Raw genomic sequence first — 20,651 nt, forward strand, 5'->3', positions numbered from 1 at the left:
GGTGCTGGCTGGAAAACACCCGTCCATGGCCACGTAGTCAGGCTTGAAACCAAACCCTCGGGCTGAAGCGTTACGGGGAAAAGCCTGGGGTGTCTCCGGCTAAATCCTTTGCGTGATGAGGATCGGCTCTTTGCACGGATCTTTTGTTCTCGGTGATTTCAAGGGAGACTGGCAATATTTGGGTCACATCTAGTCCCTTGGGTTTGGCTAATGGGATGTGGAGCGCTTTTAGTCCATGTTCTCCCTGTCCAGAACACAGGCTGGGAGCCTTACAGTGCTTCATTTCCCAGCACAATCCCCGTGCAGGTGCAAGCATGGTGTAAAACAGCCAGCTGATGGGTTTGTTCCAGCTAGCTCACCCCTACCAGCCTCATCTTCAGGGTGTTTCTCCAGCCTTAACTTTCCATTTGATGGAAAATACGGGAATGGGACACCAACCTAACCCTGCTTTACTCCAATTTCCTGCCCGTGTAACTCCTGGCTGATCAGCCGGTGTTAATTGTAACTGCAGCTCGAGTAAAGTGGTGCTAATTTACAGCCCTGCCATCTCTGGCCTGCCCGTGTCAGCAGAGTCAGAGAAGTGTGAAGCTGGAATCATGCAAAGCTAAGTCTAGAGGTACACAGAATAAATGAACAAAGGCAGATAAAAATAAAAAAGCCTGCGTGTTAGGAACCGACACACATGGCCTGGTTATTCTTAATTACTGAAGCAAAGTAAAGTAATTACTTCTCTTAGGCAATTAAAAATTACTCAAGTAATTCTTTCCCCTCCTCCCAACAAAAATGTGCACATATTGTCAGCAATTTGTAAGAAACAAAAGCCAATAATGGGGTATAATTATATTTGCAAAGAAGTGCCTAAATGCACACGGGCAAATTTTGCATGTCTATATATACACCCGGGCACATACGTAGAGCAAACATCTGAGTCAGAAAAAGGGGCATTCCTCCCCAGCCGCATCGAGCCAGGGATGCTGATGGAGGAGCAGAGCAGCCTAATGTTGGTCCTCCGCCTGGAGGTGAATTGGAGTTCTGAATTTACAAAGACAAGGCACACCTGGAAGCTGCTGTGGGGTGCTAAGGGAGGCTGGGGCTGCTTCTGTCAGCTCCTCACCGGGAAACGAGAGGAGAGGAAGCAGGGCCAGCCTTGCTCGCTCTCACCCTCTACTTTCCTTGTCTCCTGCCTCCCCTCTCCTTACCTTCAGCTGTACTCCACCTTTCCTTTGCAGCCTCTTTCAGGTCAATAATCCTATTCTCCGTCCTAACTGACCCAACAAGTGTGCCGAAGGGAGCGGCTGGGAAATTGGATCGAAGTGCCGTTGGGCTTAGAAACCTGTACTCTTTAATTCCGTGCTCTCCCTCTCTCCCTTCTTCTCCCCACAGGTCCTCCTCAAAGCCGAGTATCGATGCTCCCTCTGCCTCTTAGCTGTACATCAAGAAACCCTCACCAGGACAGCAGGTTAAAGACAGACAAATGGACACACGCACAGCTCGCGGAGAATTCACAGGAAAACCTTTCCTTCCAGTGTTAAAAAAAATAAATCATCAACCCCACAAGCACAGAGGAACCAACTCAGTGCTTGGCTCGGAAATGCGAAGTTGCCAAGAATTATTTCTGCCAGAGCTGAATTTATTCCCCCCAGCGTGCCAACCAGGTGTGGAAACGAAGCGCCAGCGCCGGTGATGCTGTGCCGTGCTCAGCCCTGACACCTGCATCCCCTGTTGTGCTTGAGCCCAGTCGGTAGCTAACCCTTTTTCCTGCCCTGGGCTACGTGAACATCACCTGGCTGAGAAATCTGGCAGCGCGTTGCCCCGTGCTTCTGCTCTCAGCCTGCCCTCAGCATGGCTGCGGGGCAGGAGCTGGAGATGCTCGTGCCGCTGGCTGTGAGCTCCTGCCGCGGACAGCCTGGTGCTCAGGAGCCCAGCAAGAGCTCAGCCTTGCATGGAAGAGCAGAACAAAGGGATGACTTGCCCAAAAGCTGAGAGAAAACCTGCCTCCTGTCCCCGGCTCCATCCCGCAGGGCTCGCTTCAGCTCAGTTCCCCAGCCCCGCTGCACACAGAGCCGGAGCCGGCATCTCCTCTGCCCCGGGTGCCACAAGGGGCATCTCTGCCTCCAACGCCTGCCTGGCAATGCTGAGAGGAACCCGGAGAGACCCCTTGGAGTTTAAATCAAGCTAGAAGAACCACCAGAGAGAGCTGGGGATGAGAAGTAGAAAAAAAGGCAAGAAAAACAATCCTCTTCAGACTTGCATTGTGAGCAGTTTGATCTGGAAGCAAAATGAGAGAGAATATGCCTAGCTCCTTGCAAAGCCATTTTGAGAGCCTCTTTCCTGATGACAAATGCCAGATGAAAAGAAGAAAGGATCCATTTTATCTTTTTTTTTTTAAAGCTACATAAGTGCTTATAGAAAAGGAAGAGAGGGAGGGAGAACCACCTCAGGTTCCATCAGTTCCCACCCGGCTCCCCGGGCATCCCCCGCTCGCTTCACAGTCCCTTCGGTGTGTTCAGCCAAGAGCTGGAGCCCTGGAGGACGAGGAATTACTTCTGTTTAATGTCAGATGCGTGGGGATGAGCGCTCCAAAGGGGAGCTCCTGCTCACAGCCAGGGCTGGTTCCAGGGAAAGTTTTTTTTTTTTTCACATGCAGACGAACTTTATGCTATTTGTGCCCCTTTAAGGAAGGGAAATCCCTTTTTTTTTTTTTTTTTTCACTGGTACTGAAGCACTCCGTGGTGCTGTGCCCCATCTCAGACGCCTCACATGTCACCGGTGCAGAATATTATTGCAGTGGAGCAAAAATATATGCAGGGGCACTGGGAGGTTATGGTAGTAGGAGGTTATGCTGGGTGCTGAGCAACCTCCAGCCCAGCCCAGAGGCAGGGGGTCAGGATCCTCTCCACTGCCCTTCCTCCCACCTCTGAACTGGAAGATGCTGGGGAAGACCCGGCTGGAAGGCAGGGGACGAGCTCTGCCTGTTCCACGGGGGTGGCTCAGCTAAAACCCAGTCCCTGCTGGCAGAAATACGCCAGGAAACCAGAACCAGCTCCCGGCTTTCTGCAGGGGCGCAGCCCCAGCGACTGCGAGCATCCATCCCTCCTCTCCCTGGGGTGCATTTCACCTCGGAGTGGCACCGTGACAGCAAGGGGACAGGGAGCTGGCGGAGCAGGGGTGGCTGAGCCCCCTGCAGAGACTCCTTGTCCCTGTTGGAAGGTGACATCTGGGGAGGGCAGGAGCGCTGCGGGTACTTACAGCTTCCACTCATAGGTGTGAGCGGGGGGGTTGGCGTCAGACTTGCAGATCAGCTTTACATCCTTCCGATTGAGAAACCAGTTGCCGTCAAACCCCTCGATAGTGACTTCTGGCTCATCTGCAGCGGGGCAGAAAAGGTGGGGAAAGCAGGACGGGAAAGCAGAGGGAAGAGTTACGGGGAGGGAAGGGGAGGAAGCAGGAAAAGGGGGCAAGGAGAGGGAGGGGGAATGAAGGAGAGAGAAAAAGGGAGGAACAAAGGGACATGGCAGAGGCAGTGAGGGAAAGAAGGTAGGAGAAAGGGAAAACATCATTATTCCAAGGGATCACTTCAATCTTCACCCTCCAGAACAAGAAAGCAGCCCCCACTCCCGCCCCTCCACCAGACCAGCACCATCCCTTCAGAAAACCCCTCTTTGGCCAGGTTTTATCACCCACCCCATGCACCAGTGCTGGGTAGCTGCTCCCCGGCCCTGCCCCTGCTCACTTACACTGCACGTTGAGGGTCATGCTGTCGGTGAAGCGCTCCAGCTGGTAGTTGACCACGCACATGAGCTGCTGCCGGTGGGCTTCCCGGCTCGGCACCAGGCGGTACCGGCTGATCACCGTGATGGTGCCGTTGCTGTTCCGGATCTCCTGGAACTCCGCTTCCCCTTTGAGCTTGGTGTCCCAGGTGACGGTGCTGGGGGGCTTCCCGTTCGAGGAGGTGCAAGTGGCTACCAGGATCTTCTCTGTCCTGCCAGCCTTGGCGATGAGGGGCCGCGTGGTGCCCTCCATCCGATTCGTGGGCTTGGCTGCAAGGAAGTGCAAAGGAGGAGGAGGAGGAGGAGGAGATAAGGGTACGAAAGGATGGTTAGAAAAGCAACACTACCTTCTCTGCTACAACCCAAGAGATACCTAGCACCACTGAGCCTGTGACAGACCCTGTCGGGAATCCAGAACTGCTGCAAACTGCTAGCAGGGAAAGACTGGTGGAGGTGCCCTAGATGCACAGGTACATGATGGAGGTTGGTCCTTTCCTGCCATAGGTTTTCAGCCCCGTGTTTGTACAAGAAACCCAAACTGGAGAGCAAATGAATCATGTAGACCTTGGGTGGGGTCTCTTCACTCATAACTCTGAGCTCTGCTTGTGCTCAGGGCCTCTCTGTTGTCTTTTCTCCCTGTTCCTTTGACAGGCACAGGTGCGTTAACTCGCCACTCCCCTGGGGAACAGGTCACTCGTATTGTGCCTGCGGTAAGTGACAGGGGAGCTGAGGCCTGGAAGGAGGAGATGTTCCCGAGACAGCTCAGTGAACCACCTGCCCTGCGTTCCCAGCCCTTCACCTTTTCACAGTCACCTTGACAGAGCACCATAGGTAACACTGACACCCAGGATTCGCCTTCTCCCCGAGTCCCCAGGATGGGAGCCTCAGGTCCCTCTAGGCATGTTTGACTGGAGAAAACAGTTCACACCCCAAAGCCTGTCCGGTCTCTTACCCAGCACGGTGAGGTTCAGCTGACTTTCCCGGTTGCCGGTGGGGAAGGTGGCGAACTCGCAGATGTACACCCCCTCATCCTCCAGCTCCAGCCGGGAGAGCTGAATGGTGCCGTCTTTGAAGGACGGGTTGCGGAAAGTCACCCGCTCTTTGTAGGGTGAGAGGATGGAGACCCCCATGGCCGGGTTGTAGATGGCCACATTCTGCTTGGTGCCATTGGTGGCTTTCTGCCAAGTGACCTGCGTGATCTTCACATTGGGGAGCGGGTTGGTGAAGCTGCAGTGCAGGGCCACGTCCGTCCCGATAAACCCCGAGACTGTGTCATTGACTAAGACAGTCTGAGCTTGCAGCCCTGCAACGACACGGAAAGACGTGAATATACACACGCTTCTCGGGGAATGAGAACAAAAGAACAGCTCGTGGACACTGGGCCCGTGAACTCCTTTATTTATTCGCTCACTTCTTCTTGTCACGGCCGATCCAAGAGCAGGCTATGGCTACAGGCTGTCAGTAACAACCTGCCTCCACCTGCAGCTCCTCCAGCTCTGTTCCCGTTCGTAAGCACCTCCTGCCCCACCACTGGTGCTCTGCCTCCACCACGACCAGCCCCAGCGCTCTGCAGCCTCCCTGGGGTTCGGGATCACCAAAAGGCATGAGGTTGGATCAGGAATAACTTCCCTTCCTTTTGCCTTCAACCTTGGAAGGCTCTGCATCAGTTATTGCAAGTTACACAGAACTTGTGTGTCTGTAGGCATACGAAGGCGCAGATATTTATCAGCACAGCATGTACTAACATATGCTAACACACACTCAGGCATCCATTTAATCCTATTGGAAGTGCACCAGTAATTAAATGAGCTGCAAAGACCGAGGCCTGGATTTCAGAGTAGCAACAGCTCCCGGAGAAGAGCAGATTTACGGCGGCGCCCATACACCTTGCATGATCTATCTGCACGATCCGGATATTTTCTGTGGCCTTTTTTTTTTTAACCCCAGAAGTGACTGCGTTTAGGAGCCTTCCATCTTAATTCTGCAGAGGGAAGATGAAAGGTGCTTGGGAGAAGTGGTGGCTGGTGCTCACAACTGCTTTTCTGTCTCATTCGATTCCTCCCCTGCCAGATGGAGAAAAATGTCTCCCACCAGACTGACCCCGAAATTCATCTTTGGCTGCCACCGTGTCTTTCCCTAATCTGTATGTTTAGAGATAATGTGCTGGTAATTATACAGCCGGTATTTATATGAGAAATACAATGGAGAAGCGAGGTGGTGAGAACAAGAAAAGCGGGTTCTGCTCACTCCTGGCACAATCTGGAATGGGATGTATTCTGGGAGACAGAGGGGAAAGGGAAGAAAGGGGTAAGAAGAAAAGAGAGATGTACAAAGAGGGAGGAACATGAAAGGGTAATGAAAGAAAGACTGGGGAAAGGGGAAAAACGGATAGCAGGAGAAACAGGACAGCATCTTCCAGCTGAGGGGACGGAGCATTTCTGGAGTCACCCCAACAATGTTCTTGCAGGGGACCAGAGGGCTCCCCGAGTGCTAGGGCAGCGTGAACTCCCCCGGTCCCAGCCCCCAGCACTGCTCCCCGTGCCGTCCCCACGCAAACGTGGCCTCGAGTGGCTCCTTCCTGCGGCTTCCCACGCAGCCAGACGCACCTCATCTCGCCCACAAACACCACTTTTACCTCCCTCCCCGCCGTGCCGCCCCCTCCACGCCTGCTCGGCCCGATCTCAGCCCCCACCTCCCACCTCGGCCTCTCCTCTCTCCCCTTCTCCTTCACGCCGAGCCCGTGACCCCGAGGACAAGCCTCAACAACCCAGCCCGGCCATGAGACGCCAGGAGCTGACCACAGTCAGCAGCAATTAAGCCCGAAACTCAGTCTCTGGAGCTTTGTGTGAACTTGCCCCCTTCCTGAGTCAAGCGCCAGTTGGCCCCACACCCTACCACGCCGGCTGGGTGCTGAGGAATGTTTTTTTTCGGCGCGGCGTACAGCCACAGCAAAGCACTGGTGCCCTCATGTGCCTGCATGAGTGAAGCCAGCGAGTCCTCGGAGATGTCAGGGGAGCTGCCAGGGCTGTACGATCCCCTTCCAGCACAGCCGGGGCCATTTTGTGATGTGTGTCCCACCAGAAACCAGAGGGAAGGGATGTTCCTGCTCCAGTGGAGTCACAGCTGGACCAGCTATCTCCGTGCCATCTTAGGGTCAGGCCTCCAGGTGGATGTCCAAGCATTAAGACACCATAAAACCTTTCTGACACCAGCCCAACCTGCACCCCATGGGACACTCGGCCCGCAACGGCCTCCCGATGAAATGGGGGCAGCGGGTGCAGAGCAGGCCTGGGTTTGGGTACGCTGTGCTGGGATCCGGGGAAAGAACAGCTAAAAGTCTCCGCCTGGCTTTGCAGCATAAGCTGCTCCTTCTCCCCCCGGAGGTGAGAGGGCCTCTCGCCGAGTTGCCCACACCTGTGGAGCTGAGCCGCAGCTCTGCCAAGCGGCCCGGCTCTGAAGCCCTCCGCGCCTGGCGAGGCGTGTGGGAGCTTGCTGCAGAGCAAAAGCAATCACGTAGCACAGGCCCTGGGAACAACCTGCGCCCGGCGCTGCGGTGCGCTCAGCACGCCCTCCTCCTCCCAGCGCTGGAGCGGAGCGGATTCATCAGCGCCGGTCCCCACCTCTTTTAGGGCCGGGGCCCCCGAGCGGGGCCTGCCTGGGGCTGGGGCGCTGGTGCTGCTGGCCCCGCTCCCACACAAGCTCCCTGACCCCCCACAGGCCCCAGCTGCTCGCTCTGAGCCACGTTTTCGAAACCCCACTCCAAGAGGCCGTGTCGGTGGTGGCCTCGCGGTGCCACAAACACCGGAGCCCGGCTGGACCCCGCAGAAGGATGGGGAAGCCACCGGGCCCTGCTCGGAGGTGCTTTGCAGGGCCGTGTGGGCTCCCTGAAGTGGACAAGGGACACGGCATGCAGGAGGCTGTGCCAGGCTTGAGGCCAAGGGGATGGCCACCAGCGGTGTGCCCCTTAACATATACTGTCAGCCAGGCTGGCAGAGGTGGGTGTGTAGCACAAGAGGGGTCAACCCAACCCCTCGCTCATCGTTACCGCGCTCTCGTTTGTGCCGTGATTTCTCTGCAAATTAACCAAGGGCCTTTTCACAAAGCCAGCGGTTCTCCTTGACCTTGGGTGAGGAGCCCCCGGTTCTGACCTCCCCCTTTCGCCCTGCTCCTGCCATGGGATCCACACGTCGGCACAGACTGTACTGGGACACAAACTGGGGAAAAAGCAAACTTTAGGGCTGACGACCCTCAGCCAGAACGGTGCTGCTGAACCCTCCGCGTCCCAGGTGCAAAGTGTCAGACTTTCGGCCGGGGAAAAAGCCGGTGCCAGCTGCAGACTGCCTGCCAAGGGCGCAGCGCTGCCAACGCCACGATTCAGGCCCCTACACGCAGCAGCTTTAACAAAAACACATTCCAAACTTTCTAGAGGCTTCAGGGAAAAAGGGAAAAAAAAAAGGCAGCGAAGAAATAACAAACAAAAAAAAAAAAAGAACACAAACACCGTGCGGAAATCGCGTTTCCTTTCCAGGTGACTGAATAACTCACGGCTCTTTTGCAAGACGGGGTAAACTCCTCGTGTGCTGCTCCTCCGAACCTCCCATCAGGGGAAATAAGGCACCCATTGCTCTGCTCCGCACCGCAGCAATAACACCCACACCCCAACAGGGACGGCGAGGAACGGGAACAGACGGAGGAAAGGGGTTTTGCAAGGTGCTGGAGCCGCTTCCCATGCTCCCCATCCTAAATCAGAAGCCAGAGGGCAAACCGGGTGCTGTCATGCTCCTGGGAGCGTTCGTTTGCAAGGTGACTGAGCCGGGACGGCGGGTCCTCGCCCCGTTACGCACTCAATAATTCATCAGGGTGAACGCATAGATTATTGATGGCACCGAGTGTGCAAGCCAGAGAGAGGAGGAGAAACTAAAATCCCTAATCAGCCCCTGGAGAGGCCCGAGCATATTAAGCAGGATGTGTGTGTGCATGTGCAGTGCTGGGGTTCTTCGCCTTGCTTCTTCTCTGCTGAATGATGTGTGTGGTCGACGTGGCAGAGAAAAGGCTTGGGATACATCCTGCCATTCCTATGCCAGATCTCCCGGTGCCCACCGATCCACTCCGACACCTCCCAGGGGCAGCCGGCACACAAGGAAGGATGAGCTGTATAGGTTGAAGCTTGCCGAGCTGCAATTTACTCATTAGTTTTTTGGTGGTGTGTTGATTTTTTTTTTTGTTTCATTTTGTTTTGTTTTTAAGGGCCAAAAGCAGTAAAAAAGGCCCAGCTGAGCGCCAAAGACATGTTGGTGCCAAGACCTCATTAGTGGGGACCTCTGGGATCCTACTCCTCCACCCTGGCTTCTGAAGTGGTTTGCATTGCTGCCTTTCCCCACGATCCCAAGCCCAGATATTCACTGGGTCATGCAAGGCCTTGGGGGCTCTGTGCAGAGCTCGGGTGCCCTCCGGCACAGGCAGGGGGCTGGGAGCGAAGGTCTGGGCACCCTGCGTGAGGTGGTGGTGTTCCCTTCGGTGGCTGGATCCTGAGAAAGAAACAAGGAACCTGCTGACCCTTGGGGCTTTGCAGAATTCAGCAGTGCCTTTCAGCGCCGAGAGGGGACCAGCGCCCAGCTGCTGCCTGGTACTAAGTGGGATGCAAAGGCCAAGAGGCAGAGAGAGGAGAAAAGCGGGAGAAAAGCCATGTGAAAGGTGCCAGTGGAGTCCTGCCATGATCAATAAGCACTCAGCCTGCCCAGGACACAAAGGTTTCGAGGCCACTAGCTGCCATCGGGGCATTATCCCTCTCCTCCTCCCCTCCGCCCAGCTGCACGTAACGCCACCATGCAGCAGGGGCGGCTGACTCAGCCAAGGCAGCTGGTGGCTCCTGAACCTTGAAACCTTTCTCCGAAGAGCCCAGGAGGTGCTGTTACGTGGATGCTCCCACACTTGCAAGACCTGGTTCTTGCTCCCTCGTATAGAAAGCTCTGGAACTGATCTCCAGGCATTAGTGAGCTCTGTCACAACAGCCAGCCTCCAATCAATGCCTCTTTGTTAAGCAGCATGTGAACTCCACTCTGCTTTGCACAACCTTGCCTCCGCTGAGCCTCTCGCTGATTTCTCGCTCTCCTGTTCCCTGATACTCATCTCACCCCGAGGGCACTGAAACTGCCCTTGGCAGCGGTGTGATGAGCCGCCCTTTGGTGTGGCAATATCACGGCTGATGCAAATGTCAGAGGATCAGTCCTAATAGGCTTTGCGTCACTTAGAACTGAAGGGGATGTGGAGAAGGTCACAGCGGCTGGACCTCCCAGAAGGACAAGACGATGCCTCATGCTGCCACCTACAAAAGACCCTGCAGCAAGCACCTGGCTTCGAGCTGGCCCCTTGCCCTGCACCTTGGTGTGAGGGATGCTGCCCTAAACAGGGGCTCGCACACCTCAGAGACACTTCAAGGAGATGTCCACAAGCTCCTCATGATGGTACAAGTCTGATGAAACAGGAACTCAGAACTTTCCAGCTGTTGGTAATGATTTATTTATTTTTTTCTCCTGATATTTCTGAATTCCTATTTCAAGTCCTCCCTGTTTTTAAGCGGAGATCAAGGTCTGAGATGCAGCATACAGGGCAGCATACACCCAGCACCCAACAGCCCAAAGGAACGCCACAGGTGCGTCAGGCAGGGTGGGAAATGGGAAAGAAAGATCCTAAACCCCAGCAGGGGAATTTCAGGTGGCAGGAAGCAAAGGCTTGAGCTGGCGCTGGGCCAGGATGTTGGGGTTAAAAACCTTCCTTCTTGCCAGGGAGACCTGGTAGGGATTGCCAGGTGTACTCAGTACCCTGCTGCTCTTCCAGAAGAGGACAGAGCTCGCCTTGCCCGCTTTGTCGATGGCTTGCAGCTCATTGCAAAGCACGAGAGGTCTCCCTGCTGCACTTCCCGCAGCAGCACACCTCCCCTGCAGGTCTCCAGCCCACACCGATCCAGCTCAGCCCCCTCCTACGTGCGGATCCCAGACACCAAAGGGGCTAGGAGGGGAAGGCTGCCTGCCCAGCACAACGGCACGGGGCCTCGGAAAGGAGATGTGGGAAGATTGCAGCTCCGGGTGGGCTGGCTGCAGGTGAAAGGCCTGAAATAAGGGTGACCGGGTAGGGGCACACCGAGAGGAACTGCAAACCCGAGCGTCCCTGCCCCCAGCCGTGAGCCGGGAGCTTTATGGGAGCTGACAGGAGATGGCAGCGTGCACAATGGCCCATCTGGCTCTCACCCAAGTACCTCGCGAAAATAAAAATAAAAATAAAAAAAGAAGGAAAAAAAAAAAGGAACAGGCTCGGTGCTGGCTTGCAAATGAGAGATGCGGGGCCTTGCAGTCTGGGTCACTGGTTCACGTCCAGAGCCAGCGCACAGCAGCGACAGCAGCGGTGTTTGAGGCCAGTCGGTGGCTCACACTGGGTGAGCTCTCATCAGCCCTTCACCGACTGTCTGCTGGGACGGGACAGTGGAGATGCCTTTGGGATAAAGCAGGGTTGCCTTCTGCTGCCCATGCAGCATTTCCTCTTTGGATAACGAGAGCACGAAGCAGCCTCGGGATCCCCTTGAATGAAAGATCTTTCCCAGGGGGTCTGATCCGCTGATGCTCCCCGCGTTCTCTGTTACGGTTTGGGAAGCCTAGTCATCGAGCCTTCACAAAGGCCCCAACCAAGACCAAAGCCACGCTTGTCCTGGGTGTTCTCCACACAGAGAGATGAAAGAAAAGCAGGCGCCGGGGTGAGACCAAACAGATCAAACAGCGGCGAGGAGCGGGGATGCACCCCAGCCTCGGCTCCCAGTTCCTGCTGCCTGTGCTTCCCCCTTGCAAACAGCCCCAGCTGCAGCCGGCCTCCCACTTCTCCACCAGGGCTGCAACCCGGAGGAGTGGGAAGGCAACAACCATGCCTGCTTTGCTCCCGGCTTTCGCTCCTTGCCGTACCTTCCCCGACTTTCACACAGCTGCTTTGCTTCGCCCCCGAGACCAGGGGAGGGGAACATGCCCCGTGGCAGCAGCAGGGAGGCTGGCAGAGCAGGGCTCTGGCTGGAAGTGCTGACGCAGCGCTGGGAAAGGCCTTCCTGCAATAAAGCCGCCAAATCCCATGCTCAGCAACAAAGCACAAAGGCTCCTCAGTCACGATGGAGGAGCCAGCCCCTGCCGCCCGCCCCGCCTCGCCAGCACGTCAGCTAATCCCTCGGCGGAGCCGCCGGTTCCCACACACCTGAGCAGCGCAGAGCCGCTGCCCCTCGCCGCTGCCTGGCGTGCACCAGCTCCCGGCCGCGCAGCCCGTCCCTCCGGGCTTTTCGGGGCTGGACTCCGCTCCAGCTCCTTCCTCAGCTCTTTTCCCACCGTGCGCTCTTGCTCATACCTGTCCGGTCCTTCTTCTCCCCTTGCGGCCTCGTGGGACACCTCCCAGCTAAGGCGCATCTCCCTTCTGCCCCCGACCTGTCCCCATTACCGAGGAGCCTCTCAAGCTGGTCCACAAGGCTCATTTCCTTGACTTGTCCTCTCTCTGTTTGAGCCTTACAAATTTTCCCACCCCTCCTGTGTCTCTCCACCATCATCACCTCACTTTCCTCTTCCCACCCCTTCCTCTGGAAGGGCACTGGTGGATGTGTCCACGGTCACAAATCGGTGCCAGGAAAAGCAGGCGGGGGGGCAGGCAGAGGCAAGGGTGGGCAAAGAGCAACACCTCAAAGACCTTTGTCCCAAGAGTCATCCCTTGTCTGTCAGCAAGGTATAACCTGAGCTCGTCTTGCTTACCAACTCTGACGCGTAAGCAAGAGGGAAAATTGAGCCTGGGCATATCTGATGGCCTGAGAAAGGGGACCAGATTCAGAGACAATGTCTACTTGGAGCTTGGGGGGGAGCAAGGGCAGAAAAGAACGGCACAGCTGGAAAAGTGAGTACAGAGGAGGGGAGAGAAGCTGAAGCCCTGAGTAGGGGAAAGCCCGTTCAGCTGAGACTGAAGGTACCGAGACCTTATCGTGATGGACTGAGCCCCTAAAATGTGCATGAGTATTTTCTCTGCCTTGCCTCTTCCTTGGTTTTCTGCAGTACCTTGGATGTTGCTCGAAGAGCCCCGGTCCGAGGCTAAATATTCTCCCTATTAGAGCTCTCCAGGTGCCGAGGAGGAGGGATTTAATGAAGAGCTGTGAAGAGGGGATCAAGATAGCAACCCATAGAGAGTCTCATTTCCGAAATGGAGGAACTTGAGTCTGAAGAGATTCAATAAAAAAACGAAAATAAACTTGACGGCACAGAAGGAGAGAGCACGAAATCCTTCCCTCCCCGGGCTGCCAGCTCAGAGCAGGAAACCCGGCCCCGCTGGTGACTCACTCGCCTCCACAATGGGAACGCGACAAAGCCGAAACTCTGCTGACTCAGGTGTGACTCCAGCACAGGGGTTAGTGGCTGGCAGCCCCATTTTGGCTGCCCCCACCAGCCTCGTCCCCGGTTCCCTCTGTCCTGACTCGAACCAAACCTCTTCTATCAGCAGGGGAGGTGCCGGGTCGCAGGGAATTACAGCACGCACAAACCCTCCGGGTCCTCTGGCCAAGGCATGGCGAAAAAAAGCAGCCCTGCCAAACCATGCTGGTGGTGACCAGGCCTGGAATTTCTGCGGAGGAGATCAAAACTCCTATTTGCTTTCCTATAGTTTAAAGGCTTGCTAACCAGGCACAGCTTTCTGACTGTGGTCTTGCTTTCCTCTTATCTTTCCTCTCATTATCCTTTGGGGATATAACGTATTGCTGGATATTTCACCAGCTCCTAAAGTTAAAGAGAAATATTTTCTACAATTGCACGTGGGAATGCCATGCTCTGTGCTACTATAATTTGTCTGCAGACAGAAGCATCTCATTCTTTTTGTGACCAGACAAACATGATATAAGTTCTGGTGGCTCACGACCCGTCAGAGCTGGCAAGAAACCTTTGCAACCATCATGAACGCAAGCACGGCACCCCCAGATGCCCAGGACAAGCACCCTTCACTGGCTGCCTGCCTGTGTCTTTTCTCATAGCGTGTTTTCTCTTGCCCTAGCGATCTTTCTGCAGGAAAGTAGAGGAGACTCAGACCTCCCAACTCTGTTTGGGCTGTTTGTGGACTCCTGCCCATGAACAACAGGCTGTGAAGAACAGTGTGTACATGTAAACCAAACCCAGTGCCCGGCCTGATTGCCGGGCTGCTGCTGCTCGGACTTCTTATCACGAAGTCCCTGCACAGGGGGAAACAATTTTACAGATTCCTCCTTTTCCCGGATTTATGATCTCCGCAGCACCGTGACACCACGCCTCAGTCCTGCCCCCGCCCCACCTGTAGGAATAACTCTGCATATTTATGGACAGCCTTGCATCTTCAAAAGGCTTTTCAGACAGTAACTAATTAATCCTCCAGCACCGGAGAGGCAGGTAAGTATTATTACCCCTGCTTTCAGGGATGGGGAAATCAGAGGTGCTGAATGACAAAGAAATGTGCCCAAGGCCACCCAGGTAATCATTGGCAACCTCACCTCAATGGCCTCGGCTTGCTGTGGGCCTCTGCATATTCTGGTGACAATTCTCACCTGAGGAAGCAGGCACGGAGGCATTGCGGTAAGGCCTCCCGGCCCCACCTACAGCTCGTGCAAACAGAAAAGGTCACCCTCACTTTTATGGCTGGGGAAACTGAGGCACAGGAGATGAAGTGGAAAACCTCTGCTGGCAGAGCCTGGAAGAGACCCTAAGCATTATCCACATTAACAGCTACACGAAAATTCCCAAATTATGGCTTGAGTTTTTCCTGGCAATGAAAAAATCCACGACATTTTGTGTTAACGTGCCAGAAATGATGAGAGGCACCGAGGCTATTAGGGTTGCTGTTAAGGTTGCGGCCTACATCGCGGCCTCCATCCAGGCCATTGCGGGAATGGCTGCTGAGCCTCAGAAGGGCCACGCAGGTGGGTTTTGGGGGAGCCTGCTGAGTTTCGGAGATGTGGGGCTGTAAACAAGGGCCAGGACCACCCATCGGAGGCAGCCCCTGCTGGCCCGGTGGGAGCAGCGAGGGTCAGAGCTGGCGGGGAGGCCCCCCATGAGGGGTCACGCTCCCTGCCTCCTCCTGCCCCCCACACGGCCCCGGGACGTGGATTTGGTTTTTGGGAGAGGTAGATAAGTGGGACCAACGCTGCTACATCCACTCATATCAGCTAGTGAGGGCTCAGGGACGCAGTGCTCAGCCCAGAGCAGAGGGCAGGGCAGAGGGACAGGGGTCAGTGATCTCAGTGCAACGGGAGAGGCCAGAAAACCCCCATGAAGAGAAACCAGGGACTTTTCCTGCCCTCATTATCCACCCCCTCTTCAGACAAGGTGGCTTTGTGCTTCCAGGTAGCCCCGGGGAGGAACTGAGCTGTGACGGAGCATTCAGGGAACTTGCTGCTAAATCAAGTTGCTCTGAGCACCACAAGCTGTGCTCGGTGACTCACTGGGGCTCTTGTGGCCCCGGAGCAGAGATGTCCCTCCATGAAACTCAGTGACACCGGGGCTCTTGTGGCCCCAGAGCAGAGATGTCCCTCCATGAAACTCAGTGACACCTGGGCTCTTGTGGCCCCAGAGCAGAGATGTCCCTCCATGAAACTCAGTGACACCTGGGCTCTTGTGGCCCCAGAGCAGAGATGTCCCTCCATGAAACTCAGTGACACCTGGGCTCTTGTGGCCCCAGAGCAGAGATGTCCCTCCATGAAACTCAGTGACACCTGGGCTCTTGTGGCCCCAGAGCAGAGATGTCCCTCCATGCACATCCCAGGAGCATCTCGGCTGCGCATCACCCCGACTCTGAGGGATGCCTCAGCAGGTACCAACACCAAGTTGAGCCTGTTTTTTTTTGGCTGATTTTTGGGGCCTCTCCCAGCACAGAGGAGGCTCAGTCTCACTTTTTTTTTCCCCCAACCTGGGGATGCTCGAGCAGGAAGGCTGGGATATCAGCAACTGTGACAGGAGCTGTGGGTAGCTACAAGGCTTGAATCTTGATGGCGTGCGTGAATCACATATTTCCTCTAAATCTAAGTGTTCCTAATGTCTAAATTTATGGTAGAGACAAGCCAGAACCAAAAAGCAATCACTTCCCCATAAAGATACATTAACAGCCGACAAGACGGGGCAAGCTGAGAGTACACATCCCATTCCCAGCCTCACTCTGGAGAAACTAAGCCCAGGGACCGGGGGTTAAATAGCTCTGTCGGCCCTAATTGGCATATTTCATTGCTGTTCAGAGTTCCTTCATTGACTCCTGTTCAAACTGCAGCAGTATTGGGCTCCCTGCATCCTTCTCATGCAGAAACAGGTGGTGATCTGAGGGTGGCAGAGCTCTGGTGGATCGCCCACCCTACAACGCCCTTGGAGGGCAGCTGCTCCCACGGGACGGCCGGGTGCTCGGTCCCAGCAGGGACCAGGGACTGACAGAGTGGCCACAAAAATGGGAAGCATGCGAGAAAGAGAAACTAGAGCTAGTGGAAAATTTTCCAGCGCAGCATGTTTTTCTGATGGAAAGTGCCACTTGGTCCAAGCCAAAACTATCCGGTGGAACGTGCTGATTTTGACAGAACTCAAGTCAAAAACTAAAAAGCTTTTTGATAAGGTTGAGATGGTTTGTGCTAACCTTGGAACAGAATGTTTCCTTTTTTTTTGTGGTGTTAGTTTTTCCCACTTTAAAACAAGTTTTCTTTTCTTTTTCTCTTTTTGAAGGCTTATATTTATTTTAGGACAACTTCTTCCGGACTCTCATTCCTTTTAAATGGCAAAACACTGACCAGAACTGCAACCAGAATGAAATGCTTCGGTTGCAATGCAATGGGACGCTTTGGATTAAAGCAGACCAACGTTTCCTTCAGAAATTTCATTTCTGCAGAAATTCTCACATGTCAGTATGTTTCAAGGCAGAAACAAAGCTCCGTCTGAAAGCCCAACATCCCCACGTGCCAGCCTGATCCAGTCACCTCCAGAGCTGACATTTCCAACAGCTCTCACACCCAAGGACAAGGCACCTCCTGCATCTCGTCCCCTTCGATCCCCATGGCCACCCTGAGCCCCTGGCCCAGGGTTGGAGCTCCCTGGGGACCTCGGGTGTCCCGGCACGGCCGTGCCAGGCAGCCCAGCTCCCTGCTCCTCACCAACAGACGGATCTGCTCCCACCTTCCACCTGCCTGGGGTGCCCACCTCCTCCTCCTCCGTCTGCTGTTTGTGTCTTGCCACTTGCTAACAGCTGCACGGGAGACTGCTTATGAGAACTCGTGTTCTTTTCAGATGGAGGGGAAAAAAAGAGGGAGAAAGAGAACACAAAGCGGACTAGTATATTTTTTTTTAGCAGACGTGACAATACGGACACAGTTCCCGCAGAAAATCCTGCATTTTTTAAAGATAAGCTTTACCCAAAAAATGTCATCCAGCTCTCCCGGTGGGAGGTAAATGAAAAAATAAAATAAAAAAAAATCCTACACCTCTAGGGGTCTGAGCAAGGACAGACCCTCCCAGCACCGCTGTGATGGATTTCCCTGACCTGCCAGGTCCCTCGATGGCTGAGGACCACCAGGTGGCCACCACACAACTGAGGGGGGCAAGGAGGGAATTAATCCCTATAGCACAAACCCAACCTGGGCCCCCAGTGCTCCCCAGAAGGGGACAAGCCTGCCCAGGGCTCCCCTTGGGGCTTCCCAACCTCCAGGCACGGCAGCTGGGCTTGAAATGCTCACAAGCTGCACAGCAGCTCGGGTGTCCCTCGTTGGCCACCCCTGCTCTAGAGCAGGCACTGCTGGAGCTAACAGCTGCTAAGAAACATCCTCACTTGTTGCTATCTCCAAGGTGATAGATAGAACACAGCTGGATGCCTGAATACCTAAAAAGACAGATGGAAGGATATAAATAGCCAAGAGAAAAAGAGGACAAAAAGTCCCATCTCCAACCTTGTAAAAAATGACCAGAATAGTAGTGGAGGAAGGCTTCCAGAAATAACCAGATGGGTATTGAATGAATGCAGATGAAAAATTAAAAAAAAATAGAAAAGAAACCAGGGAGAAGAGATCAAAGAAGGTTTCTTAATGTCTCTGAACTGTAATTCTCCCATCAGGGAAGAGAGCTAACGTCATCTGGATGCCACCACCAGTTCCTGGCAGTCAGGTACCCAGATACTGCAGTGGCAGGAGCACTGGGAGAGGCAGTGGGAGAGAGAGATAAGCCTACAGATAAATGTCATTAACTCCTATTAGTGTGTGTTAGGGAGTTCAAAGGGTCACTCCAGTGACGGGTGGGAGTCCCATGGGCTGTGTCTGGCAGCAGAGGTTTGTTTGCACAGACTCAAAAGGAGGCGAAGTTGGGAGGGAAGGGATGCCAGCTCTCACGGTGCCATGCAGAAATGGATTCACTTGCTCGTTAGAAATAAGCCTGGCCACTGGAAAATGGCACAGCCATCTTCGGGAGAAGGCTCTGCTTGTGCTCAGCAGCCTGGCTGATCCCAGCAAGGGGAACAGCGCTACAAGGCACAGCCTTGTGCCCTGGCACTGCCCCCACACAGAAACCACCTGTGAAATGGAAAATAATTGCCAATTGTGGGGCTGAAGGCAACCTGAAGGGCCAAACCAGTGTCATCCCTGAGGCTGCTTTCACCCCCGTGGGCTACAGGAGCTCAGCAAGCACCAAGGCAAGGACTGGGCTTTGGGCTGTGGCTGTTGGACAGCGAAGGACTCGACAGGGCAGCAGTCGGAAGCCCGAGAGGAAGTTTACAGCTGGCCTCGGAAAAGTGAGCCTGGCCTGGCCTCCAAGAGCTTCCACGTCCCACAGGGAAGTGTAAGAACTTATATGCAAGCCTGCACAGGGCCCTCTGGGAGCCTGAACCTCGGGCCTGACAGCTCACTGGCGCAGTGTGAATCTCAAGTAATTGCACTGTTTGCTCTGGGAATACTCCAGATGCACTCGGCGTAACTGAGAAATAGACTCCATGCTCCCATTGCAGGACCTGAAAATCTTCCGCTCTTCCACATCCTTCTAGCTAGGATATGTGTTTTTTTTTCTTTCCTTTTTTCTTTTTCTCCTTTTCTCACATTCTCTGTCTTCCCATTGTCCCTATTCCAGAAAAAAAAGGGTGTTCGAGTTTCTGCCCTCCCTCCCTCGCTGTTCCGTGCCATCCCTGCATCCTCCAGACTTGCCTTGCAGCTACCGGGTGCTGTGCACCAGACAATGAGCTCAGGGTCCCTTGGGCACGGAGGCACGTTCTCTGCCAGCAGCTGTTTGGGCTGCAGGGTTAAGCCGTTTTAATTACCTGGAAGCAGAGCCCCAGCCAAAGACTGGGCAGTGTGTAAAGCAAGCCCTGCTGTCCCAGCGGGCTGGGATGGCTCGAGAAGGCTGCCTGCCGATCTCCGGCTAGATTAAATTCTTCTGCGAGAGCTGGCCCACGGCTTCATGGCAGTGGGGATAACCTCCTTCCTGGACCCTAGGGTCTGCTGTCTGGTTTGGGGCAATGCCTGTGACCCCAGAGTGGGACGACTGCAAAGCCCCAAGCCCTGTGCCCTCAGCAGGGCCTGAAGCTGTCTTTTTCCACTTGTAGCTCAGCAGAGAGGCAGGCCCCACTTCTCCAAGCCCTAGAGTTTCAGATCAGGAGTGTGTCATCCCAGAAAAAGCCACTGCTGGGCCAGACACAGCACATGCCATGGCTAACACAGAAACCCCAAAAACTGCCGCGCAGCTTATGAAGAGAGTGGGATTTTTTTTTTCCTTCCAAAGCAAGGACAAATTAATAAGGGAAAAAAAAAAAAAAAAAAGAAGCCAGACGCGTCCTGAACTTCCCAACCTGTCTGCTGTTTGTTGTTTGCTGGAGGTTCAAAGGGTTCTGGTCACCTTTCTGCCTCCTGGCTGCCTCTGCAGTCCCCGCTCCGGCTGGCACCAGGTGTGCAAGTTTTTGGCCAGCTGCTCTCGCACCGAGCAGCCTGCTGCCAGGACAAACACCCTCACCACAGCTCGGCGGGGCCGAAACAGAAGCAGGGGACTGAGCTGTGCCAGGGGAACCCCTCCGTCAAGCCCCCCTCGCCACCAAGGGCTGCTGAAATCCCGATTTCTGCCATGGATTTCTGCTGCAGGCAGCCCTGGGGACGGAGCCAAGGCAGCTGCCTCGTGCCCCAAGCTCCAGGCACGGGGACGAGGGGCTGTGAGATGGAGAAGACGCCCCAGGGAAATGCCCCTTCGGTGCCCGCTCAGACCAAATAAGCAAGGAGAGGCTGCGATCTCAAACCACCCCCACCACTGCGCAGCCCTCCGGACCGGCCCCACGAAGCTCAGATCCCATCTCAGCCACCCGCAGGCTGCTCGCACCTCCGGGCTCCCCGTGCCTATCCGAGCCCATCCGTCCCCACCCTGCCCGGCCCTTCCCAGCTCCCAGCAGCTCCCCGTGGCTTCTGGTCCCCCCGGATCCCTGCCATCCCCCTGACAAGCCCGCAGCACACCCGAGTGAAAGACAAACGTGTCTGGGTGTGTTTATCTGCGGGCAGAGGGGAGGGAAGGGAGGAATTTTTCCCAGGGGAGCCGGACGGGAGGCAGCGCTGGGCAAGGGGCATTTCCCTGCAGCTGAGTCACCCCGGCCACGGGAAGCCACACGAGGCCGTGGCACTGTTCCCCATCAGGAGCTCAAATAACCCCCACGTGGCAGGCTGCTCGGCAGGCTGTGTGTCTCCATACCAGGGTATGCAAATGCCCGGCTCCCCTCTCTGCTCTCCCCGCGCCCCCTTCCCCAAGCACCCCACGGAGCAGTTGATGGGGACGCGGCGATGTTACGGGGTAAACCTCTTCCCTCCCAGCTGCACGGGCCCCACGCAGAGCTCCACGAGGAGCTGCTCCGGGCTCCCTGCCTCCTTCCCTT

At 55.2% G+C, this 20,651-nt stretch overlaps 1 protein-coding gene across 1 annotated transcript in view; it reads right to left on the reverse strand.

Moving 5' to 3' along the window:
• Window positions 1-20,651, reverse strand: part of LOC310885182 (nectin-1-like) — a 60,184-nt gene that overhangs the window by 13,804 nt on the left and 25,729 nt on the right. Inside the window, exons 2-4 of the mRNA XM_083808176.1 lie at window positions 4,723-5,073; window positions 3,738-4,040; window positions 3,250-3,367 (exon numbers count right to left, since the gene is read on the reverse strand). Coding sequence (XP_083664302.1) covers window positions 3,250-3,367; window positions 3,738-4,040; window positions 4,723-5,073 — 772 coding nt within the window. The remainder of the gene's footprint in view (window positions 1-3,249; window positions 3,368-3,737; window positions 4,041-4,722; window positions 5,074-20,651) is intronic.

This window comes from Anser anser, assembly GCF_964211835.1.
Source record: "Anser anser genome assembly, chromosome: 22".
NCBI classification, from domain to species: Eukaryota; Metazoa; Chordata; class Aves; order Anseriformes; family Anatidae; genus Anser; species Anser anser.